The 20,322-nt window shown below is 37.0% G+C and overlaps 1 protein-coding gene across 3 annotated transcripts in view; it reads right to left on the reverse strand.

The window, feature by feature from the left end:
• Positions 1–504: 504 nt before the first annotated feature.
• The window catches only part of ARAP2 (ArfGAP with RhoGAP domain, ankyrin repeat and PH domain 2), a 127,746-nt gene continuing 107,928 nt past the window's right edge, over positions 505–20,322 (reverse strand). For 2 of the 3 annotated variants that reach the window (XM_068680085.1, XM_068680084.1), the window contains exons 29-33: positions 17,523–17,605; positions 16,235–16,270; positions 15,703–15,766; positions 11,239–11,370; positions 505–5,787 (exon numbers count right to left, since the gene is read on the reverse strand). In XM_068680085.1, the coding sequence (XP_068536186.1) occupies positions 5,437–5,787; positions 11,239–11,370; positions 15,703–15,766; positions 16,235–16,270; positions 17,523–17,605 (666 nt within the window). In that variant the 3' untranslated portion in view covers positions 505–5,436. The remainder of the gene's footprint in view (positions 5,788–11,238; positions 11,371–15,702; positions 15,767–16,234; positions 16,271–17,522; positions 17,606–20,322) is intronic. The other variant, XM_068680087.1, reaches the window with a different exon arrangement.

Raw genomic sequence — 20,322 nt, forward strand, 5'->3', positions numbered from 1 at the left:
TCTGGGATATACACAAATTTCTCTGTACATCTCAGCTAGTCAAATTAACTCCACACTCAAGTAATCTCTGTTGAGACACAGAACCAATTGAAATGGCTCTTTTGAACTGGTAGCCCAAAATAGTACCTGGGAAGGTCCGGTTCAAAGGAAAATTCCAAAATAGTAGCTGATACTCAGCTCAACTAAAGGTGAAGGTATATAATTATTTTTTTTTTGTATAAATGTGAAAAACAAAACAACAACTACAAAAAAAAACACAAACAGGCATTATGTTGAAACAAACAATGTAAGACAAGCTTACCTGTTAGCTTTACATTTGCAATGGCTGCAGATATCTAACGAAGTAATGATGAACCTGAGATTTACTGAGATTTTTTATCCTAGCCTTCCCACTGTCATAGAATAAACAAAATCTGTGCTTCATTTAGCCTCATTTTGCAGATTGGAAAGTAGACACTTGCCAGGTTATTCAATTCCTTTGTTATGGAAACACATACAGAAGTCTTTTTTTATTTAACAAAAAATATTTATTTTTTTCTGAAAAAAAAAATCCATCACCTATTTTACAGAAATAGCATTTATTCAAATAATTAGCATTTATTCTCTGAAAATTATACTTACTTTACTATTCCTCAATATGGCACAAAACCAATAAAAGATCAGCAGCCATCAAGGTATTGCCACAAAACACATTTATTCTGCAGGTCTTGAATCAGTCTGAAATGCGTAGTGCAAGAATGATATGTCAGGTAACCGGTGCAAAACTTTGATTCCTATTTGAAATACTCCATTGCAAATTTAATTTATACTTTCCCAAAGCAATATTCCTTGGGTTAACACTGTCAGTGTTTGGCTCACTTCTGTGGATACACACCTGACTGTATGCACACAAATACATACATAGTGAGAGTGTATGCAGATTTACACATACAAACCAAATATGTGTAGGCGCTATTAAAAACTATATTTCCACTGAGGATTCAACAGCCTTGAAGACAGCATAGCTGTAATTGAAAAGTAAACATTTCAACGTATTTTAGTAAACACCTTCTCTTCTTGATTTTCAGGGCCCTTTAACAGCAGCCATGCAGACACTTTTCCTGAGGTCTGCTTTTGAAATAGAACAAATGTTTCTTTAGTTCTTAGATTCAATAAAAATATACAAAACATTCTCTTCACGGACATTTTCACTCCAACGCACAAAACCCTTCCATTGCTCCATTTATTCCATTAGCGTAGGGCTTAAATGATGCATGAGGCTTTCAGCAGTGAGGTGAATGTCATTTTTAAGGACCCAATAAAAAGATAAAAAATACAGCAACCATAACTCAATACTGAAAAATATTTGCAAATAAAAGTACAACTGTAAACAGTAAGTTCAGGTCCAGTCTCAGACACAAAGTAAAGTAACCTCCTGACGGCATTAGGCCCTGATTCAAATCGGCATTTAAGAATGTGCTTATTAACATTAAGCACAAGCTTCAGTCAATACAGGTTAAGTTTTGGCTTATATGCTTTCTTGAGCCAGGGCCTCAATGATTAGAAGAGACTCGATTACAAATTAGAAGTAGCAAAACAGTCAATAGTGCACTGGGAAAATTAAAATGCACAAACTCATTTCAAATTTAACAACTGGTCAAATGCAGTAAGTGCAAAGTCTGAAAGACTAAACTTGCTTTCTCAGTGCTACATGCCAGAAGAATAAATACTAGACACTATAAAACATCTAGTTTTGATCTTACTTCTGCTGTACTTACTAGCAGATTTGCCAGATACATTATTTGAGTAATTTGTCTAATATCCTCAAACAAATTATTTTTCCAATTAAGCTGTTCAATGCAATCAAGAATGGAAGTAACTGATGTGAGAAACGTTACAGCACCTATGACTACCAAAACCAGAAAAGGGAATATGGGAGAATATGTTGATTCTATACAGAAAACACACAAACCAACCAACCAAAACCAAACCAAACAAACAAACAAACAAAAAAACCAGTAGGAACATAAAGCATCCTCCAAAGTAACTTTGAATAAAAATAAAGTGTCATTGTTGATAAAATATATTTTATCCCTCCGAAATTTTAAGAATTAAAAACCAATTCTAAATAATTTACAATGAAATAAGTAGGTTAAGAATCTCTGTTCTACCCTAAGAGGTTTGGTAAACCCCAATCAAACTTGAGGACAATTAGAGGTGTCAGTAAGTTCTTAAAAGACTGGTGAAACTCCATGGCAGAGTGGCTAATTAGATCATGAAAAGTAGTAGCAGTAGCAAAGTAAAGCAGATGCTGCTATCAATGCCTTCCATAAGGACAAGGTGCAGTGGGAGCTCAGTAGTCCTCTGGTCCTGCTAACTAGACAGCATCTGACACACCTGGAACCAGGCACAGCAGTGCCTCTGGCCCATCCAGCTGCTATGGGACTAAGCAAAACCTGAGATGCAGCACCATAAGAGAGGAAGGAGACAATCCTATGAGAGAAGCGAAGGTGAGATCCACACAACAAGTGAAGGAAACCAAACCATTTCAGTGCTCACGTAGGTTTTGTTTTGAAGACAGATTTTGATTTTTTAATTTAAGGAACTCTGGGCATAAAAATCTAAGCAAGTACCTGCAGGGTAGCACATCAGCTAGAGCACAAGTGTTTCCTAGTCCCTGCTAACAGCATACTGTTCACCTTTGTCCTCATAGTAAAGGGAGAGGTTGATCTTACCCATTTAGTAACTGGCACTTCTTAACTGAGTGAGTGCCCTTCTGATGGATATGCTTGTGTGGGGACCAATTTCTCTTGAGGAAACTCATTTCTCATGGGACTATTAAATATTGATCAGATGCCAGCTTTGTCAGCACCAAGCAAGCTACATCCAAGCAGTGATAGCAAAGCCTGCCTTTGTCACCCAGAGCTAACCAGGGTTTGTTTATAAAATTCTATCAGCCTGTAGACCAAAAAGAGATGATGCTATTTTTCCAATTCATATTTTTAAATTAGACGTTATTCCAAAGGCAACTTCTTGTTATCTTCAGTATTCTTTCTCATTAAAGCCATATTAGAATTCAATTTGGCTAGGGACATCAAGGACAGCAACATAGGTGCATCAATGATAAAAGGAAAACCAGGGAAATTGTAGGTCCTCTCCAGAAGGAAAAGGGACAGCAGGGTACCTATGACAGGGAGAAGGCTGAGCTACTCAATTTTTTGCCTCAGTCTCCACTGGCATGTCTTCAAGTGTTCTAGCCACAAAGACCAAGCCCCAGAAGGCAAAGGCAAGTACTAGAAGAATGACCTGCCTGCTGTAGGAGAAGACCAAGTTCAAGACCATCTTAAGGAACCTAAAGTTGGACATCCACAAGTCCTCAGGGAACTAGAGGATATAATTGCTAAGCTACTACCCATCATATTTGAGAAATCATAGCAGTCTAGTGAAGTTCCCACTGGCTGGAAGGCAGAAAACATAACCCCACTTTTAAAAAGGGGAAAAATAGAAGATTCAGGGAACTCCAGGCCAGTCAGTCCCACCTCTGTGCCTGGCAAGCTCATGAAGCAGATCCTCCTGGAAACGATACTAAGGCACATGGAAAATAAGGAGGTGATACTAAGGGCAGATCATGCCTGACAAATTGGGTGGCCTTCTATGATAGGGTTACAGCATTAGTGGATAGGAGAACAGCAACTGACATAATCTACCTGGACTTGTGCAAAGCATTTGACACTGTCCCACATGATATCATTGTCTCTAAGTTGGAGAGACATGGATTTGACAGATGGACCTCTCAGTAAGAAATTGGCTAGATGGCTGCACTCGAAGAGTTGTGGTCAATGGCTCAATGTCCAGGTGGATATCAGCAAAAAGTAGTGTTTCCTCAGGAGTCAGTACTGGGACCAACACAGTTTAACATCTTTGTCAGTGATATGGACAACGGGATGGAGTGCACCCTCAGCAACTTTGACAATGATACCAAGCTGTGTGGTGCAGTCAGCGCTCTGGAGGGAGGGATGCTATCCAGAGAGACCTTGACAGGCAGGCCTCTGAACTTCATGTGAAGTTCAACAAGGCCAAGGGCAAGGTCCTGCACCTGAGTTAGGGCATCCACAAACACAAGTACAAGGCTGTGAAGAGAACGGATTGAGGACAGCCCAGAGGAAAAGGACCTGGGCAGTGCTGGTTGATGAAAAGCTCAGCATGAGCTGGCAATATGCGTCTGTAGCCCAGAAAGCCAGTCCCAGTATCCTTGGCTGCACCAAAAGAGGTGTGGCCAGCAGGTCAAGGTCTACCTGTCTACTCTGCTCTTGTGAGACCCCACCCGGAGTACTGTGTTCAGCTCTGGGGCCCCCAGCACAATGAGGACATGGAAGTATTAGAACAAGTCCAGAGGAGAGCCACAAAGATGATCAAAGGGCTGGAGCACCTCTTGTACGAAGACAGGCTGAGGGAGCTGGGGTTGTTCAGCCTAAAGAAGGATCCAGGGAGACCTTATAGCAGTTTTCTAGTACCTAAAGGGGGCCTACAAGACAGCAGGAGATGGAATCTATCAGGGAGTGTAGTGATAGCACAACAAGTAATGGCTTTAAACTAAAACAGGGTTGATTTAGATTAGGTAGTAGGAAGGAATTCTTTACTCTGAGGGTGGTGAGGCACTGGAACACATTGCCCAGAGAAGCTGTGGATGCCCCATTCCTCGAAGTGTTCAAGGCCAGGTTGGATGGAGCTTTGAGCAACCTGGTCTGGTGGGAGGTGTTCCTACCCATGACAGGGAACTTGGAATTAGATGATCTTTAAGGTTCCTTCCAATCCAAAACATTCTCTGGTTACTTAGGTATCACAGTTGTATGTATACCCTATAGTTGTAGTTTTGAGATACAAGGACTAATACATTATCTTACCTATTATATCCCTTCTCTTTGATTCTTTCACATGCTGCTCTGTCAGAGGACAAGTCTCTGGTACCAGTTACTCATTGTATTCTTGAATTTTAAAAAAATTACGTGTGAAAAATCACTCTTCAAAGCAGATGTTAACTCATTTTTTATAGTGTTAGACAACTAAAATATTGCAGACCAACAGGATGAATTTCAGTGTATGTCTTGTCTTCAATCCAAAAATTTCTCTCCAGTACTTACAAGATGGTATGGAGTACAAACAGAGCAAAAGTTTTTGATAGTGATTAGAATTCTTGCATCTAACAGAACCTTCAACAAAAAAACAATTGATAAAACACAAGTGCCATTGCACTGCACAGCAAAACTTCCAAATATCAGGACTTTTGCACGATCATTTCTCTGAGTTCAATCTTAAATTATACCGTAGCATACGTATATACAAAATCAAGAGCTGCATATAAACAAATTAAATTCTCTGCACTGTACAAACTACATACATCAAAAACCCTACTTTTGCCCAGAAAATATATACATTCTAAACTTCAATCTTAGGACATCAGCTGGAGGTTTCATCATGAAGTGCTCTGTTCTTCTGCAACACTGTATTTAGTTCCTGAATCACATTTGATGGCAATTTTTTATCTAATTCCAATGCAGTTTTGTTTGTTTTGTTCTTATTTTTTTTCAGTGGCTTATGTGGTCTTTGGCATAGGTCAGTCTTTCCCACACCTATATCCTCAGAGATAAAGCTCCGATGTGCTTTAGCATGATTACGCACTTTCTCTTCCTTGCGTTCCAAACATTGTGCCACAATAGATGCCTTTTCTTTCAAGTTTTTTCTTTCTTCCAGTAAGTCATCTTCATTATGATCACTGAGTTTCGGTTTCCCCAATCCCAGCTGTATATTCTGAGCAAACAAGCAAAGAGAAATAGGATTATTCACATTAACACAATATTCAATAATATTTAAATTGCAGTTTTTGCTTCTTGGCTTCACATAACACTTTAAAGAATCAATTTTACTCAAGAGCTGAGACAGCACAATAAATAGTTCTAAATTCCCACAACTTGTGCTGTTATCATTTAGTAAGCATTTTGAGTAAGTATATTCTCTCAATTAGTGATACTTCTGAAAATTACATAAATCTTCCAATTAAACACAGTGAATTGAAGACATTCGTTTTCATATATTCACAACTTGATTTTTTACCCTACCATAGATTAAATGTTAATGTTTTACAGCAGATCCATATACGCTTAACAACCTCTCAGAATACTTAGAAACTAGATAAATATGACTGGAAACTGTTGCAATTATGATAACTTGATGTCTGAGCTACATAAATGTGCAAAATACAGTTTTACATAAACATTTACATTACATAGACATACATTACACAAATATTTTCAGCATCTGCTCAGCAGTACTTGGCAAATTACAAAGGCTGTCTGCTTTTTCAAATTTTGACTAGCAATTTTAAGTAACATACTTGTAACTCAAAGAACAAACTGATGGCAATACAGCTGTTCTATTGCAGCAGGCTATTTTCAAGTTCTTAAGTTGTCAGAAATGAGAGGGAAATCAAATGCTACAGAAAAAAATTGCAGATAGTGTGGCCCATTAGGAGTACATTTGTACAGTGAAAGAGTGCTAAGAAACCTGACATCCATACTATTTCATTTATTTATTTATTTTTAAACACAATTGAGACAAAATTTAGCAGGCCTACTAGCAGAAGGCCTGTCTGTTTGATACAATCTCATATCATCTTCCATTTCAGTTTCATCTGAAAGCAATCCAAGTTCACATGGTCCAGAACCAGTTCGTAATACAAAACAAAACACAGTAGATGGAACAACTAGAAGATTTGCTCTTAAAGTGCCCTCCTAATCCTAACTCATGCAGATGTACCTAAATCATCTGCCCTCTATTTCAATAAAAAAAAAATTTCAAAGTATTTCAATATTATTTTTCATGGTTGCTTTAATATGGTCTCAAGACCATTATGAGGTCTCAAGATTCCATGAGAGACAATTTGCTCATATGCTATGCATGAATAACTCTACAAAAATCCAGCCAAACAGAAGAGCCACACAAGAAAGACAGAAAAAAAACTGAAAACAAAAAACACAAATTTCCCTTAGTAAGTTTCCCTTAGCTCTGTTCGTCTTCTTAGTAGTCAAAGATGTCACACATGAAAGACAAAGAATTCCAAGACCTCGGTTTCCCCTACAACTATAAGGCTATTCCACAAATGCAATGATCTGCCTACTGCCACACCATCTGAGCAGATGTAATAAATAGGTTTCCCTCCCATTCTTATTTGTCTTATTTGCTTTAAGGCCACATTTGTTTCTTCATAATGACACCAAATGTGTGTTTATACAGCAATTTAGGTGTTGTGTAAGAAGGAATACAGTAAATATCAAATGTTTCCATTAAAGAAATCTAAGCTATACAACAGCTCTATTTGTGCAGTCTTGGTAGCTCACTTGAGTTCACATCTATTCAATAATAAAGTAAATATTTGGATGATATAAAATCACAGCTTTTAAAAAAGACCGGATAAAGGTGTGTTTTTTTCCCTCCATATTACCATATCATTTTTAGCATTAAGGAGAACGGTATTTTTATTTGCAGTCACTGAGAATGAAAACTGAACATTAACAACAAGGCATCGGTGGCCTGTACATGAAAAAAAAAGTCCCAGAACAATAACGCACACAAACGTTCATACTGCTACATGGATTACCATCACTGCATGCTATAGAGCAGACCTTTAGCTTGCCTGGAAACTTTAAATTTTACTGACATCAGCAACAATTGTTATCAATTGAGAATCACCTGCTACTATTTAGGCCAGCAAGCAGTATCTTAAGGTTTAATATGTTCATCTACATTCAGTGAAAAAAATTTTCAAGACACATGAGAAACCATCCTAATGTCTCATGAATGCAGAGTTCTGTCCTGCTAAATGTTTGAAAAAAGTCATCATTTTCCATTTAAAATATTTTTGTAACTTGCATGAACAAGAAAGCAGTGAGATTAGCATTTGTCGGTGATTCAAGTTCAATTAATAAAATATTTATATTAATATCTGTGATAATATATACATAGTATGTGAAATGTAAAATGTGAGAAATGTAAACTGTCATGCAGTACCTTTCAAAAAAACAGTAACATGATCCAAGCTCTCTACTGTTACTTAGCAAACTAAGATACAAATTTGTCTTGAAGTTCAATCAGGAGCAACAATTTTCTATTTACAGACTTTTGTACATCATGTTTCGATTTTGCTTATTCTAAGAAGAAAAGCACTGACTATACTTCTGAAATAATTCTCTTTCTAATCTGGGTATAGCAGGAGCCCTTTTTTTTTTTTTTTTAACCCTGTTTCCCAAAGAAAGATTTATAAAATGGAAGCAGGAACAGATCAAATACAGCTCTCAAATTTAAAGGATGCTTAGTTTTCTGAAATAGTCGTGTATATTGGCAGGTAGCCCATTAATATAGATTCAGCATTTGGTGTTTTTAAAGTATATTCAGTATATGCAGGAATTCTAATGCCCAGATATGCACGTTATTAAAATATTAAACTGATGGAGTCAAATTCTGTTGCTCAAATTAGAGCACTAACAGTAACACTTTCCCTTATCAAAATGATTTACAAACAAAACTGTCGCATGAAATTTCTTATTATTTCTTTATAGTTGGATCCACTGCCTACTGGTAGTGACATACTGTAAATTATTACACTGTTGGATCCCATTCTCTTTTCCCAGTAGCTCCTAATGTAAAAAACAACTATTTCAAGGTAGAAGAAACCATTTTGCCTCTAAATTTCTGATCCTTAATCAGCTTAGTGAACAAATTGATAATATGTACATCTAATAATTCTTTTTACTGCACTTATCAGCAAAAGACATGGAATAAATCTATTCATATAGATTAGCCCTATGAAGTCCTGTTTCTTTCAAAACTCTACACAGGTATAACTTATTCTAAGTCAGAAAAAAGTTTTTCTTTGTATCTTCAGTCTTCCTGTATTTTGAAACAAAGCTATACAGCTTTACTGCAGATATACTGCCATGTATTGCAATTTCAGTTAAAAGATCCTTGAGGAATATACATATTTTAAAAGGACTACTTCTCAGGTATGCAATAAGTATAGGAAAAGATACAGAAGTCTTCTGATCCTAATTATTATTAGGAGAATTCTTAGTTATACAAGCATTTTCAAATGTTCTGTATTATATTTTTATGTTATCACATGATAAAACTACTTCCAATAAATATCAGTGGAAAAAAAAAAAAAAGAAAGATGCTATACAGCCATTTTAGCACAGGACATTGATTTTAAACTTGTTGATGTCTGGGTATATTTGGGGGTCCCAAAGATCCCATCCATCTTTACATCACAAAGACATCACTTCTTTCACTGTCTGGAAAACTTTGGGTCACTTTCCCTGCCTACATGAAGACAAATTAAATCACGTTTCCACTGCAAGTTTACAAACTATCATGTGAACAGACCTTGATTTTTCATAAACCAGCATCCTCCTGAAAGTGCTTGCTACTGTTATTCATATTTAATGCTCTAAATGATAGTATTTTTGCATATTGGACAAGCATTACGAATCTGTGGAAGACTGAAGTTGTGGTCTACAAAATGATATATATATTGCTTTACTAACTACACTGCTGACGGTATTTCGCCTTAATCAACCATGTCTTATACTCACTTTCTAACTGTCTTTAACAGTTCATTCCAATTTTGACATTCCATGTAAAAAGTGTTATTTTTCTTTTTCTATTATATAATTTGGTGTTAACCTTCTTAAGGTACGCCATCACCCTTTGTATAAACATTGCCAAGTTCTAGTCATAAATACCAAAATGATAATAATTAATGAAAACTGAGATTTTTTATTTTCACGATTAAATGCAGGCTTCCTCTAAGCTGCACTGTAGAAAACATTGTAGTCCTTGCTAATGAAGCACAACAAAAAAATAAAAATAAAAAATCTTGCTGGTACTGTAAGGTATTAAGGATTTAAAATACTGAAGCTCGAAATCCATTAAAACCTCTATCCTAGAAGGTCTGGATTTGTAGGTATCACAAACAGCCTATCACAGATTCTGCATCTAAAATCAAGAATACAGGAGAGCTAAGAAACATACCTAAAGGTTTTGAAGTTTATTGAATGACATGACCTGTGATTTCCTTTCATTAAAAAAAGTTTAAAAATGCAAACATTAAAAGAAATTTATCAAAGAGTTGCGAAAGTGTTTTCTGAGAAAATACTAAAATGAAACGACAAATTTAAAGAGGAAAATGATAACTGCAATTACATTGTGTTATAATTCTTTGGTAAGGAAGAAAAGAAATGCATGAAGAAAGCATAACAAAAGAAGACACAAAGATGGAATTGCTTGTAGATAAAGCTTCTACAAACGTAGTATTGCTCCTACCTTTGCTTTTGGTTTGTTATGGAACCGAGTCAACTTTACCGATCTCAGTCTCTAAATAGTGATAACGTTCCACATAATTTATCTCCTGTCATAATCTTATCAAAACATGCAAGAACTCATATTGCATACAGTCCAAGGTGTTCTTTCAATAATCCTTCTCTTCGCATTCAGAATCTTTACCATTAGTTTAACCAGTCCTGTGCCTCCACTATGACTGCTTCTTCTGAGATAAAAGTAAGGCAAGTCAATTCTCCTCATAGGCACCTGTACCTCTATGCCGATGGCAGAAATTCATCTTAAGCTAATATGATGAGGTTGAGACATATTATCAGTGCACATAGCATAGTGTAGTCAGTCTCCACAAAGAGTTGCATCTAAACCCCGACCTTGTTCTTTGAGACTAAAAATATTACAGCTTAAATATATCACAGTTAGTTCCATCTGAGCTTTCCCATTACATTCACAGAGCAGATAACTAATACTGAATAGTTACTTCAGAGAGAAGATATGATAAAATATATAGGAAGGACAGTTTTCAAGGGCATTATTATCATAAAATTGTAATAACATGCAGTATATTACCGAGTAAAAGTCCTATTTACTTCTAATGAGAAATCCTTGCTCAACAAATAAACAAATAGAAATCCACTATTGATTTATTGACCAACCAAAGAGCTGACACAAGATTAGGTCACAAACATTTTATTTTTTTAGCATTATGTTGTCCTAACTGTTCCTTTAATGACTAGAGAATGAAAAGGACATTGACAATAAGAGCACCTATATTTTACTTTTATCCAGCTCTAGAGAGTTCATTATTATTGGACTATTCAGAAATATAGCATCGTCATTAGAAATTCCACATCAACTTTAAATCCCACTTACTTCTATACTCCCTCTGATTTTACAGGTGGTGTTCTCCTGTTGAATGGGAATTAGTGGTAAGCCTCCAATCTTTGGACTTTTAGTTATGGACTGTTTTCTTGCTTTTCCAGCAGGCGGCCATATATCGGCATGCTGAAGAACAAAAAAAAAAAAAAAATCTTTGCTTTTGGAGTGCAGTTTCATAAAAACACAACATATAAAACTGTCTTGGAAGAGCCATCTTCTGCACCACCTTATTTGTCTCATGTGAGAAGGGGGCAAGATGTATGGTGCCTAAGATTAAATTAATAGCTTGTAAATGCTGCACAATGCTGAATGAACCGAACCAAATTGTCTCTATACAATTTTCATGTATTTTCATCTTTTCTCCACATTATATATCAATACAATTATCTACTAGGAATAGAAAGTAGACAAACACGTACATCTGTTTCATAATTTTTAAATTCCATAAAAACATGCTTTCAGAAGAGACTGTAAAAATTCTGAAATGAAACCATCTCAATTTGCAAGGGTGTTTAAACATTTATATCAATAATTTAGGAGAAAATCATTGCTTATTCTACTATAACTGCATGTGCTATCCAAAATGAAATGGCTTGACATTCTCAATGTCCCAAAAACATACTCTACACAAACAGATTGCTGTCAGTAATAGACTTTGCTTTGGCTCTACTAAAACAGGTCAATTTTGGAGGTAACTCCAAAGTATGCATCTTCATTTTAAGTGGAAAACATGGCTGAGAAGAGAAAGAAAGAAAAATCCTTAACTGAATGTTTCAAATAAAATGTTAAAATCTTTATACAAAATATCCAGAATGAACTTTCACCAGCACGAAACCTATATATATGAGAATTTCACATGTAGAAATTTGAGCATATGTCCTCAAAGCTCACCAAGTCCCCCAGTGAAGTTAATGATAACCTGACAGACAAGTTCTGAGTAAGGCAGAGTAGGAGTGTTTTTTGAATAAAACCTTCAAAATGAGATTGTACAAATCAGAGAGGATGTATGAAGCCTACAGAAGAATAGTTACTAAAGCTTGGAAATGAGTGCACAAAAAGCTAAATCTGCAAAACCCCAAAGGAAATGGCAAGCCACAAATACAACAAAAGAAACTTAATGAAAGCTGAGAATGTTTTGGGTAAATATTAGCAAAAGTCTAATCCAAAGCATTAGAACTAACATTTCTTTTGTTAGTTAGCACACAAATTTATTTATTTTTTTTTTCTGTGAGATGGGACAAACACTGGAATAAATTACCCAAAGATGTTGTGGAGTGCATCCCGGGAATTATTTAAATCTGACTGGACAAAGACCTAAGCACCCTGCTCTCTAGCTTTGAGCAAATGGATTGGACTATATGATCTTCACGGGTTGCTTTCAATCTAAGAACTTCAGTCACACTGTTCAAATTTTTAATAGTTATCTTTTCATAGGTGTCAAAATCTTCAGTGTCAGTTATTGTTTTTATGTTATTCGATCTCCCACATCCTTGACTTAAGATGCTATTGCTTCAAGACTATATACAAAGTCCATTTGTGGAGCTGTGATCATACTTGCAGGTAGCCTGTCAGTAAAAACAATGTTATTATTAATAAGCCAGCAGAATGAGTGATTATTGACTGAAAACAGCAACTTAAAATAGAGGCCTATCAGCTCCTTATTTAGAAAAAAAATCTCATGGATGAACATTTTTATGGAATAAAAAAAATTCTCACAAGTGGTACTGACTGGGGTGATATAAACGTCTGTTGTAAGAGCTATACCTGGTGAACATAAAGAACATTTCATCTTTCTTCCAATGGAACATTAAGAATGTTTTATTTCAAAGCGCAGATCTTGCCAACAAAAATCAATTTATTGTGGACCAAGACATAAAAAACAAATGTGATTCAGAAAGTGACTGAGAAGCTTTAAGCAAATATGTCAAGGAAAGTGCCTCCCTTAATTTTCAGCAAGATGCTGGAAACTATCCTTGTCTGTTACATAACCTGATTTCTCTTTTGTGTCTGTAACATTTCTAAAAATAGAACTCTGGGAAAATACATCAGAAATACTATTAGGTCACATAATAAATGTATTTATTCATAAGTTTTGACCTATCTGCTCAACTGCACCATATGGTAATACACTGACCTACCTATAGTTGATCAAAGGCAATGGAATTGGAAGTATACTATTGTGTCCATCTTTATGTCAATTAATTGTTTCCAATTGTATGTTATATACGTTATTAATTCTATAATAGTTTAGTACAAATTCACTTGAAGAATCAAGTTTCAGCCGTATTTTTCAGACTGACTGTATAACACTGAAAGGAGCTATGGTGGTCCTTCAAACCCTTTTAGTATTTACCAGCTTAAAGTATAAGGTGAATAACCTCTGGGCTAACTTGACTTTATATATCAAAGATTGCAGTGGTACTTACAACTTAGGCATTTAGATTCTCTGCACTGTTTTACTATAGGAATAAACATCAGGAAGAGGAGAAAAAACAATAGGACTGCTATTAATTACCAATAAAGTCCTGCTCTGGTCAAGCATTTCTAAGCATGGTAACATTTTTCCCTCTCCTAATTGCACTGGATATTTTAATGTAAATGTGTTACCACTTCAAAACATTCCTTACAGTATTTCTCAATTTGTAATTTCAGTTCAGTTATTCTACTGATATAAATAAAGTGTAGTGCCTGCAGCCTCTGACACAAAAGGTTTAAAATACTGTTATAATGGATAAGGTAAAAGAAAGCTATCTTTCCTAAAGATGGCCTCACTTTAAAAATTTTAACTAGAAATAATAGCCTCAGTTGACATCTACAGTTTTCTAGTTTAGAAAGGGGATAACATGATAATAATTGTGTGGTGCCATATGATACAAAACATTTGGAGATCTTACAGTAAGCTTTAGCAACATGAGCTGTTACATTCTCAAGGACAGATTTTCACTGTAAATTTTAAGCGCTACATTGTAATAAGAAAAATACAGCAAACTGGCTTCACTAGCACGTAATTTCTGAAGTAACTTAAAGGTCTGATACCTTTTACTGATGTCCAGAATGCTGAATAAAAAAAATCCCAATGTAGTTTATTAGTAGTGTTAATTCATTGGCCTCAAGGGAATGAAGTTTTTGAAAAAAACAATAATATTAATTCAGATTTTTTTTTCTTTTTAAAGGCATATGAAAAGATTTTTTTGTTGTTGTTTTTAGAAATCTGCTGAACATTGATCACCATTTCTCAGCTTTTGATCTATATTGTCAGAGGAATATTCTACATACCACACTACCTGATCAGAATCCTAATCAATTGCCTTTCTTGTTATTTCACGTCAAAAGGCTTTCAGAGTTACAAAGCTTGTATGAGTTATTCCTATGTAGCCTATATCAATAAACTTTAAGCCTATTTGTCATGACACTGTTCATGTTATGCCCATGAGATACATGCCAGAACTGGTGGCTGTTTCCATAGAAACTACAATAGTTACTTCAGTTAAGGGAGCTGAATAAGACAAAAATTTGGAAGTCTTACCTACAAGGCATGCATTATACTTCTGGCAGTACTATCTATGAAGGTCAAAGATACAGATTCTGTTTAAAAAATTCTACACTAAGTATGCATTGCAACAGCCCTGTGTCTAGCCCACTTTATGTAATATGTAAAGCTCACAGATAGCCATAAATCTAGCGATGTTTATTCAGCGATATCCCTCAAAGTTCCTTGAATGCCACCGGTAAGACAAGAATATATCAGACACAAATGCAAAATCCTTCTAAACCCTTAAAGTCTGCTCCAGCCTCCTGTCAGGCTGAATTGTGCAACTGACCTATCTTTCCTTCATGGCACTTAGGCTTACACCCTTCCTATTCACAATCTAGTAACAAGCAGATTACTTAATTTAAGATAGTGCCTATCTGGTGTTAACTAAGCTAACTTGGATACCAGAGTAACACGGCTGTGTTGGCACAGCTCTCCAACAAGGATTGTTCTCACCGCTGTGCGTTAAAACAGGGAACCTATGTTGATGACTACCTTGCATGCAACATTCAAAGTAGCAAGCAGAAAAAGAGCACTCAGGCATTGTGGGATACAGATATACCCTTTGGGTCACCAGCCAGAATTTCACCTCAAAGAGGATTACTGCTACAAAGGAAATGACTTGTCTTTCTTTAACCAGCTCCCGTAGTCAACAGCAGGAAAAAAAAAAAAAGATGCCAGAATATAATGCAACATTCTCCTCACTTATTTCCAAAGGGCTCAGCTTTCATATGAAAATGTGATTATACACAATCTTTGTAGACTAAGACCATCTTTTTTTGCAGTTTTATTACACTGAGTACTCCAAACACCTTAATGGTATTTCCACTTTATCTGTAACACAGGTATAACAAATTCATATGACTGTTAAACAGTATTTTCATAACAGTAAAAATCGCATTTCTTGTATTTGATCAGATTAGTACCTGTGCAGTAAAAATGCTGATCATCCACTCCATCTGCGTATCCTGTCCATCACAACATATATGCCTAGAATGCAACACACAAACACAAAAATCATGTTGCGTCTACACATATTAAAGAATATTTCTAAAAATTATAAACAGTACTTTCATTTATTTATTAATTCTGTCAATGTTTATTATTAACACTCCCGTAAAAAGATAGGAAATAATTAATAACTCAAATTATCACTTTACTCTATTTGAAGAGAATGCATCTGCTTAGTTTAAAGCAAGATTTCATAAATTTAGAATGATATATTTTAAAACTGTTTGCTGATTTAAGGTCACAGAAAGGAGACAGACACCTAACCCCCAAAAGACTACCAAAACATATCAACTGTGATTTCTTACATAATAAGAAAAATGTAACAAAATGTCGATGCTTAAGCAAAATAATGCTTTAAAACTAGTGAATATTATTTTGAAATCGAACATTTCAAGAAACACTAAACACTGAAGTTAAACCAGTCAGATGTATCTCATGTCTACATACCACTGGTGCTTTTCAGAAAACACTGCAATTCCCCAGCTGAAAAAAAAATTCAAAAATTAGTTCCAGAAACTCAAGACAGGGACATTTTCCTCAAAGCACAGTAATCAATTATATAGCATTTTTATTAAATTTTGTTTTTACAAAGTTTCAGAATATACTGTAAATCTAAATGAAATTGTGGGTTTGATGGTGAAGTGATTGTCCTACTATACTCTGTGCTACTGCAGCCTCACGTCATCTACTGTGTGCAGTTTTGGGCACCCCAGTATAATAAGGATTAAAAAAAAGAAAAAAAAACTATTAGAGACTGTCCAAAGGAGGGCTACAAAGATGGTGAGTGGAAGTTACTTCTGTTTCTAGAGCGAAGACGTATGACGAGTGGCTCAAGTCACGACAGGAGCAGAGGGGCAGGTGCTAAGCTCTGCTCTCTGGGGACAGAGACAGGACCCAAGGGAATGGCATGGAGCTGGGACAGGGGAGGGTCAGGCTGGGGGTTAGGGAAAGGTTCTGCACCCAGAGGGTGGTTGGGCACTGGGACAGGCTCCCCAGGGCAGTGGTCACAGCACCGAGCCTGCTAGAATTCAAGAAGACGACAACACTCAGACTCTGAAATTTGGGGCAGTCATTTTGGGGGCATTTTGAAATGCCTGCTGTGAAGTTCAACAGATCTGCTTAAAATCTACAGTCTGCTTAGAGTCCCCTCAGATAGGGCCTCATGTACATTGTCTCAGTGTCTCAAGGCTTTGACTGAGTAAGTACTGGAACCATCTGAGAAAAATAGGTGTCATTTTTCACTCCTCTTTTCCAGAGACATCATCAATGGTGTTTATAAAGGGCGCTGTAGTCTTCATTTGGAAGGAGAAGTATCAAAATAACAAGGATCTTGAAAAAATGAAATTCTGTACTAAACAACAGTGACCGTCACTAAAGGCCACAACTAGTTGGTTTTCTTTTTTTCTTGGTGCAAAGAATGTGTGTACAATGAAATGCAGGACACATACTACAAAACTAAGTGAGCTAGCAGCAAATATATCCACAAGAGATAATACACTTAAGATTAAGAAAAGCCAATCAATAAAGTAATTTCCTAGCACAGAAGAGTTAACATAGAAGACAAGAACAGAGATAGCAACAGAACAAATAATATTATGGAGGGTAATTTAATACAGCATACTTCAATTGGCTTCTTGACTTTTTCCTGTTCCACAGTGTTTTATGTTCCCCTTTCACAAATACACTACAGTACCTCTCTAGACAGTATTTAACTTATTTTCTTTTCTATTCTTACTTGGTTGGTGGCTTCATTTTCTTTTTCACTCCAAGATAAAGCTTCAAGGAATTGACAGGCAACACTTTTTCAGGTTTGCTAGCCTGCAAATAAAGATTCTAATTATTGTATCAGGAACAAACAAAAGAGAAAACATCATGCAACTCTTCACATTTAGGCATCTCTTGTGGACTGCACCACTCTTTTCTAACAGATCATTGTGTTTCTTTTTTCCTCTCTTTCTTTCCCATTAACAAAGGGTGCCAATCACTATTACTGGAAAAAGATTGATTAGCAACAACTCGAGGTCAACATGAAATCAAAACTATATTACGGTTGGAGTAATAGAGATGTGCTGGTGAAAGTTACAAGACTGAAGTGCTACAATGGACGGACACAAGTTCTTCAGGAGTATGATCCAGTCATGGAATAAAAAGGGGAGGGTTGCCCTCTATGTTATAGGAGCTCTTCTAAGGAATGCACAGTATCATGGTGAGTATATGCTTCAGACCACTCTATCAGGATGAAATAAGCAAAGTCTTTAAATAACTGAAGGAAGTCGCTGGATAACAAATACCAATTCTAACCAGGGGCAGGTAGGTGGTTGGTGGCAGTGGTGTTAAAAAGGGCAGAGTTTTGCTATCTGTGGCTATCTTATGGAAAGAAAACGCAGTGGGACGCAAGCAATCGAGCAGATTTCTACAGGGTGTCAGGAATAGCTTTCTGACACCAGTAATGGATGGGCAAACAATGGGTGATGCACAGCTGAATCATCTATTCACAGATGGTATCACTAACCATAACAACCATGAAAAGAGTGGTGTTTAAGATTCTGAAGGGAATAAAGATGAAGAGTTAGCAGAGGACAGACCTTAAGGGTAAAATAACAACTTTTGGCTTGCTCATGGAACTAGAAAGTGGGAGGAGGCAGCTTTGAGAGGTAAAGAACCTCAGGAAATCTGGAAGGTATTTAAGGGCAGCATTCTCCAAGATCAAGAATGATTCTCCAAGATCAAGAATGATTCATCTCAATGCTCAGGAAAACTGTTAAATTTATCAGGTGAGCAGCTCAGGTGGAACTGGTCTTGTGGTGAAGCTCCAATGCAGAAAAAGACAGTATACAGGAGGTGGAAGAAGGGATAGGCTATGAAGAAACACCACTCAGGAAATGCAGATATAGTGTTTGGAAAGCCTAACTTGGAGTTAAGATGTTCTAGGGACATCAAGGGCAACATGAAGAACTTCTACACTGAAACATTAGCAGAAAAAGCTGAAGATGGAAAACACAGGCCCAATGCTGAATTTGGATGATGAGTTTGTAACAGCAGACATGGGTAATAATGGAATGGACCATCACAGAAAATGGTTAGGGTTGGAAAAGACCTTGAAGATCATTTAATTCCAACCATCCTGCCACGGGCAGGGATACCTTCCACTACATCAGGTTGTGCAGAGCCTCATCCAACCTGCTCTTGATTGCCTCCAGGGATGGAGCATCCACAACCTCCCCGGGCAACCTCATCCAGTGTCTCACCACCCTCTGAGTGAAGTATTTAGGAGGAAATACTGAGGTATACAGTATCTTCACTGCATCAGTCTTCACACGGAGGTCCATAGACAGGGTTCAAGGAAGAAAAAAACAGCACTAAAGGAGCACTGGATAAACTCAGGAATAACTTGAGCAAACTCAAGTCATGCAAGTCCATTGGATCAGATGGGCTGCATCCAAGAGTGCTGAGTATGCTGGCTGACATCCTTGCAATGTTGGTCTCTGTCATCTTGGAACTGTCATGGAGATCAGGACTGACTGATGATCATGACTGCAAAAAGGAATGCATTGCACCCACTCTCTGGAAGGACTGTAAAGATAACTTGGGGAATTAACTGCCTGCCAGATTCGTTGTAGTTCCTGGGGAAATCTTGGAGTGAGTTTCTTGGAGCACGTTTCTGAGCACATAGAAGAGACAGTGCTACTGGAACAGTCAACATGACCAACATGATTGATTTCTACAATAAAATGACTGGATCTGTGCATAAGGGGAGAACAATGGTTGTCATTTACCTCAAGGCTTCTAGGTAGGTAAATGTCCAAGGCTTCTGTCTCCCACAATAATCTGCCCAACCTGGGATGTTATGGTCTCAGTGGATGCACATCTCTATTGGCAAAATGTCAGCTGCACAATCAGATTCAGAGGCTAATGGTTAATCAGATATACTGTAACTTCAGGCCTGTGGCAAGGCCTGTGTGGCAGACTGATCTGGGAACCTGTCATTCTTAACAGCTTCAGCAATGACCTTGAAGAGTTGATCACCAAGCTTGCATGGCAACCTATATGACCAGTCAATACACTTGGGAGCACAAGGAATCTATACAGGCTGAAGAAACAGGCCAAAAAGAACTTTATGAAATTCAGCGAGGATAAATATCAAGTCCTGCTCTTGAGAAGAGCACCTTGCAGTGACACAGGATGGAGAGCAGCTCTTCTGAGAAGAATCTTGGGGTTCTGGTAGATGGCAATCTCTGCATAGGCAGCCAATACGCCCTGGCAGAGAAGAAGGATTGTGTCAACAGAAACACAGCTGGTAGGCTAGGTGAAGAGATTTTCTCCCCTCTCCTCAGCACCTGCATCCAGTCCTGCATCCAGTTTTGGGTCCCCCGATAGAGGAAAACAAACAATAATCTGGAGTGAGTTTAGCAGAGGGCCACCAAACTGGTTGGGGGGTGGAGCACTTGAGTTGTTACGAGAGGCTGAGATTGTTGGGCTTGTTCAGGCAGGGGAAGAGATGGCTTTAGAGGAAACACAACAGCAACCTACAAGTA

The sequence above is a fragment of the Anas acuta genome, chromosome 4, assembly GCF_963932015.1.
Source record: "Anas acuta chromosome 4, bAnaAcu1.1, whole genome shotgun sequence".
Classification (NCBI taxonomy): domain Eukaryota; kingdom Metazoa; phylum Chordata; class Aves; order Anseriformes; family Anatidae; genus Anas; species Anas acuta.